Genomic DNA, 10300 nt, shown 5'->3' with positions numbered 1-10300 from the left:
ATTTGAATCCATCATCAAAACACATAATTTAACCATGGAAAATAAGGAGAAATGCATGGAAATGATAAATCTTAAGCTAAGCTTGAAAAATCATACCTTTAAACACTTGATTCCTTGAAAAATCACACTTTTTCTTTGAATTTTCTCACTCTAGGGTTTGTTCTTATTTCTCTCTCTCTCCTGCTGGTTTTGGCTGACCCTCCCAATGAAGAATTCTGAAATTTTCAATCCTTTTAATAGGCTTAATAAAATATTATTATTTTATTGACCTTTTGAATATTTTATTATTTTATTTTTTCTAGCCATTTTTTTGACTTTCTTTTTCTACCACTCAATCCTCTTCACTTATCCATGTCTTCCATGAAATTTCTAGATTTTTTCAAAGTTTTGGTGGAGTAAATTTTTAAAAATTACACTTTTGCCCCCGTAAAGTGAAAAATTACGTTTTTACCCCAAAAACTGAAAAATTGCCCATAGACATATTTTTCATCCCTTATACTCATACCATTCTCCATTTTGTCAAATGTGATCTAAATTCTATCAAAATCTCAAAATTTTGTCTGCGGATGGAAAAATTACGATTTTGCCCCTAGATAGTGAAAATTCTGATTTGACTCCGAATTGATCCTCGAACTCTGAATTACCATTTTGAGTCATCCCTGAACTGTGAAACTCTTAATTTCACCTTAAAATTTCTATTTAAACTAGTTCGAGGCTTAATCGACTCAATGGTACCATTAGGGGCAATATCATCTTTTAACGATTTCTCGAACTTCCTAAATATACAAACATTCTATCGAGCATGTGAATGACATTATAATTATTTTACAAAGCAGGGTTTGACACCTTTGGTCCAATAAAATCATAATTTAAGGGTTATATATTTTAACAAAATCATTAACAATTCAAGGAAAACCCTTATCGCCAACGTCCTGACAATCCCAAACGAAAAGCTTTAACTTCAGAATAATATAAAATAATAAGAGCTAATGTTCAAGCAACCTCATTAGTAGCATCAACCAACATATTGGTCAGACATGCAACACTAATCCCCAAACGATACGTGGGTTCAAACTTCCCATCCTTTGAGTGATTACCAATAATTTTATTCTCTTCCTCCAATAGAGAAAAAGTAATTGAGTGGCTTGAAGATTCACCATATTTTGCTTAAGCTTTTTCTTCAAAGAAGATCATTGCAAGCGAATGGGGCCACTTTTATCTAGTGGTTTATCTGTACCTTTTGATAAAATGATTCCTCTAGACATTTCTACTTTAGCAATTCTTGTATTTTGCATATGGGGTGGTTGAACTGTAGCATTACTTAAACCTGAACTATTAGCAGGTTTGACCACTGAATGCTTGTTCCAATCCAATGTGGTAGCAGTTGTCACACATTTATCCACTTACAATTGAGTCAAGCTAGTCTGAGACAAAGACCCAGCCATTATATTACTACCATCAAGCACCAAATCTCCATGCACTATGCCATACTACTATTTTCCTCCACGTGATTATCTTTCCTAATTAAAACATCTTCATTTAAAAAGTTGGTTTACACCACCATTGATTTGGTCTCATTGTTGGCTCTATTATTCGCTCTCAAAATTATTGTAGGTTGGATCAATTCCTCAGTAAATTTGGCACCACCAGAAGGCACCTTATTATTCCCCTTTGGGCTATTCACAGTTTTATGGTTAGCCTCATAAATCCTTTCAACTTAGCAATCGAACTAGATTTCTGCATCGCTTCTTCATAGGTACCTGTGCCGCACCATTATCACTAAGCTTAAAGGCTTCCAAATTCTCCTCCTTTAATACAAAAAATTGTGAACCAAAGCCAGTGTGTCCTTTCAAGCTTTGATTTCCCATTGATTTTTTTTTATCCAATCTTCGTGGCTTTCTAAAAGAGGCAAGCATCTAAAAGCCATAAGGAGATTCGTTTGATTTCTCCTTGGTCTCTTGTGAATAACCTTGTTCCTTCATTTTTAGGGCCTTATTCTGATTAGTACAGACTTCTTTAGTGTGCCTATAAACACCACATGTGAAACAAATCCTAAGCAATCCTTCATAAACAATTCGTTGTTCTTTACCATTCAGGATGAATTTTAGCGCCAAGGGCTTTGAAAAATTAAGCTCTACAGCCACCTAGGCAAACTTACCTTATTTCTTAAAGCCTGTGTAATAATCGATTTTCAAAAGATGTCCAATCAAACAGGTAATTCGCTTAAGAATCGATTTGTGATACAAGTGAAGCAGAATGCTAGGAAACTGAACCCACGTTGCCACGACAGTTTGTTCTTGCATATATGTGGAAAAATTAGCCATCCAGAGATTGACAATCAGGTAATGCCCCATAATTACCCATGGTCCATTCAAAAAGGCTCTCAAGTAATCCTCATTTCTCGCATAGTGGACAATAAAACAGTTATAATCCAAATCCACAATTATGTATCTTTTTATTGGTTTCCAGAGATTAGCAACTTTCTCATAAAGTATTCTATATGAAATTGGGTGACCTAGCAGCTATACAATAATTGAGTTATGCCATGTCTTTGCTAATGCATCCTGCCTCCGATCAGAAACCGTGATTAAAGGGAACCCTTCAATATTGGAGACATATTCAAAATCCTCTTCATCAAACGCATCTAAGTCACAATCCATCTCAAACTCCTTATCATCCTTGGAATCCTCAGAAGATTCGTTGTCACTTTGGGAATAGGCCTTTTCACCATTTGAAGTAAGGAACGCATCCTTAAAGGAAGGGTAATTGTGAACAATCAATGGAGTATCGTTCACAGAATCATCCACTATAGGCTTGCGTATTTAGACTTTCTTGCACGATCAATCGTCGAGCAATGCTGGTTTAGGGTTTTTGCAAAGAGCACTCTCAGCCATCCTAAGAATTGCTCCTTCCAAAAAGTTTTCATTAGCATACTAAAATCTTACTTTATACTAATTAAAAAGATCAAAATTTTATAATCTTTGAACATTGTAGTAAAACGTTTTCAGTCACTCCTATTTTATTTGTAGCTTTATCTCATATCAAATAATAATTTAAATTATTTTGATAAGAATCTTACTTTATACTAAGGGTACATGCATGTCTCATGTTGGTATTATTGATAAATCTCCCATATCAAATCATATGTTATAAAATTGGTATAAATTATAAACTTGAAGTAGAGATAAGTGAAAATTTTCAATTGTTATTTATTAGTACTCGTGATCAAGAATATTTTGCATTTTATATTTTTAAAATGTTAATAATTTGAAAGATTCAAAACAAAAACGTTTTTTAAAAAAAATAAAGTTTTAGCATAATATGGTGATTTTATGAATATTTAATTAGATTTATAATACAAGAAAAAATGCACATAGGGTAAAATATATCTTATAATCAAGAGAAAATTGCACCATACATCCACAATCTTTATGTGATATTCATTTTTATTTTTGACTTTTAAAATTTAATTTTTGAATTTATGATCTTTTAAAAATATTTCAAATTCATAAAATCTGTCAATTGTCATTAAAATCTGATAAAATATTGTATCTCAATGTCATGTGAACACCTATGCGGATGTCCATGTAGCAAAAAAATGTAGACTTGGGCAATTTGATGTCCACGCGACAAAAAAAAGGTTTGATACATTTGACTTTTTTTAAGCTAAGACATCCATGTAGCACTGAATTGGTATATTTGTTCATTTTTAACAGTGAGTTAATGGAATGGATGAATTTGAAATTTTTTTAAAAGGTCATGAATTTAAAGATTTTCAATTTTAAAAGTCACAATTGAAATAAAATATTGATAATTGGTGTATTTTATTCCATAATAAAATTGATATTCAACTATGATAAAACTCATGTATAACTCATGAGCTAATTAGATATATGTATATATATATATAATATATATATATATATTATATATTATATATATATATATAATAAAGAAAAATACCCATCACTTGGTTTGATTTATGAGAAAGCAGAAGGCATCTCGCCCTTTCTATTTTATCCTTAGATGATTGTCGTTTTGTGTTTTGATCATATGAATGACTTGACATTTTAGGCTACAATGGCTGAATGACATGTCCTTCATTTCCCTTTCCCTTTCTTTCTTTTTTTTTTTTAAATAGCTTTTTGTTTTTCAACAAAGCTGAATGACATATGTCAGTCCACAATGGGTATTACATTTTAAATTTATATTTTTGAGTAATGATNATATATATATAATATTAACTCAATTGATGATATTTATTTAAAGAAAATTATAAGCGGACAATTTAAGAATAAAATAATTTTAATGTATTTTTTTATATATAAAAGTATTTTATAATTCTGTATATTATGTTCATGTATATAAGCGTATGTGTGAATAAAAACAGCCCCTGCCGACCTCAACTCACACATGTACATGCAGAATACATATTGAATGGTACCCCTAGTTGATTTTGACTCAAAAATTGTTCTACTTTGATTTTTTTTTCTTTAATTTCTCCTTTGAGAACACATATGCCCTTCCATCATCAGCCTATTGATCTAGATGGAATTGATATTTGGGCTATTATGCTGTATAATCTAAGGAATTTACTTTCCTAATGGAGACTTTGTCCAATAAGCTGAAACCCAAACAATCGCTATATATATATATATATATATATCATAATTAAGAAGTCTATTCTTGGTGTTTAAATTAAATTCATGACTATTGGAGGTTACTTGTGCAATGGAGATATTTATAGTTTACTAAATAAAACTATAAGAAAGTCTACTCGTAATATATAAGTTATTGCATGACTTAGAAGCTACTTGCACAATCAAGGTACTATAGTGGAAATTTCCTAGAGGTTACTCATAATATATTCAAATGCTGTCCGGGAAAAAATGAAAGATAAAGAAGAGAAAAGGTAAGATAACATACAACTCCCTTTACAAACCGTTACACCAGTTTGGCAATTATTGATTGATTTGCTCCAAAATATCTTGGACTAAGACTGTCATATTCAAGTAGGATGATCCTCCGTTTCCCACTGCCGTTCTTGCCATTGCTTCAAGTTCTCGTGCTCTCGTTCTTCTCTTTTCGCCTTCTTCACCCCCGTTCATCAACATATCTATTGCTTTCTCAACTTGTTCTTTCTTGACCAACACTCCAAGTTTCTCTTCTTCACCCCATCTAACGGGGACCTCAACGCCAACCCGAAGTCCTATCTTTAGAATTTCAACAATGAGCTTTTCATTGAAGAACTGTTCGGAGAATTGAGGCCATGTTATCATTGGCACCCCCGAGCATACGGCTTCTATAGTCGAATTCCAGCCACAGTGAGTTAAGAACCCTCTTATTGCAGGATGGGATAAAATAAGAAGCTGGGGACCCCAACCCTTGATCAAAAGTCCCCTCCCTTTGATTCTCTCCTCGAAATTATGCTCTGACAACCACTTTTCTAACTCGTCATTAGCTCTTTGATCACCTGTTTTGACAACCCAAATAAACGGTTGCTTTGATGCTTCTAAACCCAACCCCAGTTCTATCAGTTGTGCTGGAACAAGACGGCATAGGCTACCAAGGCAAGCGTAAATAACTGACCTTGGTTTCATTGAGTCGAGCCATTTCAAGCATTTTTCCTCATTGATTGATGCCTTGTTCCCTCTTTCAAACTTGTCCAAGTTTATTCTGTTGCATAAAGAAACAGGTCCAATGGCCCAAACCTTTTTCTTTATGGCTTTCTGGTACTCCTCGACACATCCGTGCTCTAGTTCATTGAAGCTGTTTATTACAACTCCGTAAGCAGTCATTTCAGCCTCTTGCATCTTGTTGCGAACATCGTCTAAGTCAGGCAAACTAACAAATGCTCCTGGAAGTTGAGCCCTCGTTATCTCAACCTTTTGTGGCATTCCTGGCACCACAAAGGGTTCCGAATCAGAAGCAACGGAAAGATGAGCCTTATGTAGCTTCACATTGTGAGAGCTCAGCAATGAGAAGCAGCCCATCCCATGAAAAACAATCCTCGGGATATTAAACCTTTGAGCAGTTTTTGACGTCCAGGAAAGACACTTATCTGATATGATGCAGCTGGGAAGCGGCTTTTGCTGTTCCAGAAATTGTTCTAAAGGTTCTTGCAACATACCAAGTGCATTGTAGAACTTTTTCAGTAGGTCCCTGGAAGATAAAGTGTCAAGATTCTCGCAACCGGTAGGAAGTCCGACTTCTTGGCATGGAAATGGAATTTTCACCAGCCGAATCTGGAGTCCTGATTCCGAAGCTCGTTGGATGACTTCGTCAAATCTTAACGCATTGTGGGGAGTAGTGATCAAGCTTACAATCACCTCGCGCTCTGCAAGAAGCCTGGCGAGGTCAACCATCGGAATCATATGACCTTGTGCCATGAGCGGGATTAACACAAAGTGTAGCTGCTTGGCTATTGAAGCCATAGGCTATAGAATTGGAAACAAACGAATGATCTAAGGATGGATTTTGGTTACCTAAAATGTTTAAAACAATCAAGTCTAAGCGTTGTGCAGGAGGATTGCCAATGGCAGGTCTTATAAGGTGAGCTTGACTTGAATTATTCCAAACACATTAGTTTAAAAAGAACGCAAAAATATTATCGTTGACTAATCCTCTTTTCTCATCGAACTTAAAGTTGACTTGACTTGGATTTTGGATTGGTTAAGTCATTGCTTCTCGCATGTTCGGTGTTGAATAACCCTCATTTATCTTATTCTTAGGTTTTATGCCAACTTATCAGGCACACGTCTTTACCCCGGCTCCTACGGTCTGATTCCAAAGTATTAAACACAAAATAATGGATCCGATGATTGTTGGTCGGGTCCTTTAGGTTTGATATCTCTTTTATCTGGATTAACAGATTTGATGTTGATAAGATTCGACGATCACTTTCTTAAAAGAATTACACCAACTTAGGAAGTTTTCATGTTATTTCCGAAACTTGCTTTTCCCAAATCTTCTCCTTTTAACCTTGCTTTTTTCCATAGCTGTTCCTGTGTTTAATTTATTAGACTAATTTATATCTATTTTGATTGTAATATTCAATCAATTGATTATTCAAAAGGGTCTGAAAATTGTTGTGATTGGTTCTTGATTGTAGAATGTAGACGTACAAGTTACATCGCGCAATGTTTTACAAAATCTGTTTGCGGGACCCAAAAATTTTCTTTAAAAATCCTCCTTTCATAAAAGAAAGTCTTCTAGAGTTGTTCAAGTTTACCTGTTTGGAGTAACATAACTCTCTTGTTGTCGAGTGTTCAGATTTGTCTTTACCAATGAATGTCTTCCTCCTCTTTTGATCCTGTCCACATGTCCCTTGCATGAAAATATTGACACACCTATGTGCCCACACTGTATAATAATAGAAAAGTCCGAAGTCGGCACCGTATAATTAATGTTATCTTTAACCTCATTTCTTTGGTAGCATGTGTTTGTTTAAATCAGAGTGCTATTTTTTATCTTAATTTGAAGAGTTTGGAGATCTTAAAACAAAGAGAGTTCATCCCATAATTTTTCTCTAGTAATAGTAAAAGTTACGTAAATTATAATAATTAAAGTTGCTCACTAATAGTACTAGTTTTGACACAGTTACAATCTGAATACACGTTGATTTTATATACATTTTGGTATAATTTAAAAACCTTAACACCCGGTTCTTACCACCAATGTTTTTCTAGAACAAGCATAATTGAGTCAATGACAATTATTCTTAACTTATTCAAACATTTCTTATGAATGCCTAATTCATAAAGCATGACTTCTGATGTCGATAAATGAGAAATGAGAATGGATTTGGAACCCCGCATTGTCGTAACTTCAAACTTTTATGATTCTTTCGGTGTTGGGTAGCTGGCAAGTTATGAACCAAATGACGGCCCACGTGAAGCGTGATTTTAGCGTTTTTGGGTTGGGTACGATACTTATACAAGCCTTTCTTATAGTGGACCACGTTCCCAGGGTGCTAGAATTTCCATAATATTTTTAACTTTATCCTTTTAATTATAAAAGAGCACAACTTTACTGCTTTAGGGATCCAAAGATATTAAAAAAAAAAAAAACAATTCAAGGGTCATTTCATATGTATGAAAGGAGTTATTCCTTTTCATATAAAGTGTCGAAAGTGCATGAATAGTTTCCGTTGAACGACTAGGACTTGACCGCTGATTTTCGTCAACTCCCATCAATTGATATTATGATTGATCATCTGAATTTTTTTCTTTTTTTTTGTGATATCTACCAATTAATTACTTCTATGTATGTTTTGCTTGTCAATTTCCGTTAATTATCATTACTAATTCAATACATAATGACCGTTGAATGACCATTATCAGTTGTTTGATTATTGTTAATCATCAAACTTTGATTTTTAGTGACAAATAATGACAATGAATTATTACTAAATACTAATTAATTTAAGAAATAACGTAGATTAGAATAGAAATTTTAGGTTCCAACCCTGATGTTAACATGCAAAGAAGTAGTGACCTGATTATATACATTGTATGCTTTTAAAAGGGATTGAACCTTGACTGTCCATTTGAACAGCCAATAGTATTGTAAATTTAACCAAATTCATTTTTTGATATTCTATGAAAAGGAATTATATATATATATATATATTCCCACTTAATTAAAGATATATATTGTTTTGTTTTTGTTAGTTCAAGTATTTAACAGGTAATTTTAAGATATTAAGGTGCAGGTTTGGGTAATATTTTTAATTTTTATTCGAGTGATTATAGGATTCAGATTTTTTATAATTTAATAAAGTTCAAGTTCAGGTACTTAAAAAATAACGAGTACTCTACCCATTGATATCCCTAAACTAATGACCATGAATTATATAATCATAATAATCATAATAATTACCCACTATTGATCATCCGTTGATTTGGTCATCATATAATCATATCGGTTGGCCATCAATTGTAAACCATTACCAATAAGTTTTTGCTTTGCTGGATCCTGCATCAATCACCATCCAAAACCTAATGAGAGAAAAACATTTTTTTATTCAAAATAGACAATGGAAATTATTCTTTAGTTAGCAAGAGAGAGAGAGAAAGAAAAAGTTGGCAGGATAATATGACTAAAACCTGTTCGCAAACAAATATTAAGAATACTTGGTTAGGATAATTTATAAGTATATAGTAATCTGTTTGGATACTTTTTTGAAATTTGGAACTTTACGCTACTTTTCATTCACAAACCCGATTATACCCAAGCCCAATTGTTGAGGTGTATATTTTCATAACCAAACCTGCTTATAAGAATATTGTCGTAACCAGCATATCACCTCCATCCCTACCCCCAACACCACCTTAGCCATACATGAACAAAAATGCTTGCTTCCCACCCTATATATAAAATTTTGTCAAGTGTCTACTTGATGCTTGTAACATACAATATTTTATCCCTATAACTAAATAAAGAGTAAATTAAACACTATCAATGAAAAATAATAAAATTAAAAGCTCTTCATCTCATCACTTATTTTTTCATTCTTCCATCTTTCAATCACTCATCTTTTTAGAGTTTTCCCTTTTGTTTCAAAGATATAGAGACTTCCTTGTGAGATATCGATACTTCATTCATGTAAACCTAGAAATTGGGTCGTTTCAGCTCATATCTATCTCATTTGATCTCCTAAGCTTAAGATCTATCTTTTGTTCTAACTTACATTTGTATTTGGCTAAGAAATCTCATTTCTAAGCTAGTCTAACATAGCTCACATTAGAATAAACTTAAGCAACTCACACATCAATCAATTCAACAAACAAGCTAAGGCTAGCTAGTGATGATGGTATACACTACAAAAAATATGGTTTTTTCCGACAGAAAAATTTTCGTTGGAAATTTTCAACGAATTTCCAACGGAAATTTAAAAAAATTTCGATCAATTTTTCCCGACAGATATCCAACGAAAAAATTCCGTTGAAAAAATTATTGGCGAGTAAAAACAAAGGAGACAATCAATTCTGACAAAATTTCCAACCGAAAAATTTTCGTTGGAAATCCGTTGAAAAAATTTTTGGTGAGCAAAAAAAGACAGGAGACCACTATTTCCGATGGAATTTCCAATGGAATTTCTGTTGGAAATCCGTTGGAAAAATTTTTGGGAAGCAAAAAAAGACAAGAGACCACAATTTCAGACGAAATTTCCAACGAAATTTCCGTTAGAAATCCGTCAAAAAGTTATAAGACTAAAAAAAAATTTAAAACCCGGTTGAAGTTTCCAACGAAAATTTTGTTGGTAATAATAATTTTTTTTTTTTATTAAAATTTTTTA

General features: G+C 33.1%; 1 protein-coding gene across 1 annotated transcript; it reads right to left on the bottom strand.

Moving 5' to 3' along the window:
• LOC18598086 (UDP-glycosyltransferase 73D1) lies at positions 4797-6551 on the bottom strand. The gene has a single exon (XM_007027451.2). The coding sequence runs from the start codon at positions 6432-6434 to the stop codon at positions 4962-4964; it is 1473 nt and encodes a 490-aa protein (XP_007027513.2). The 5' UTR covers positions 6435-6551; the 3' UTR covers positions 4797-4961.

The sequence above is a fragment of the Theobroma cacao genome, chromosome 5, assembly GCF_000208745.1.
Source record: "Theobroma cacao cultivar B97-61/B2 chromosome 5, Criollo_cocoa_genome_V2, whole genome shotgun sequence".
Lineage (NCBI taxonomy): Eukaryota > Viridiplantae > Streptophyta > Magnoliopsida > Malvales > Malvaceae > Theobroma > Theobroma cacao.
This window is presented reverse-complemented; position numbering and strand designations above follow the sequence as displayed.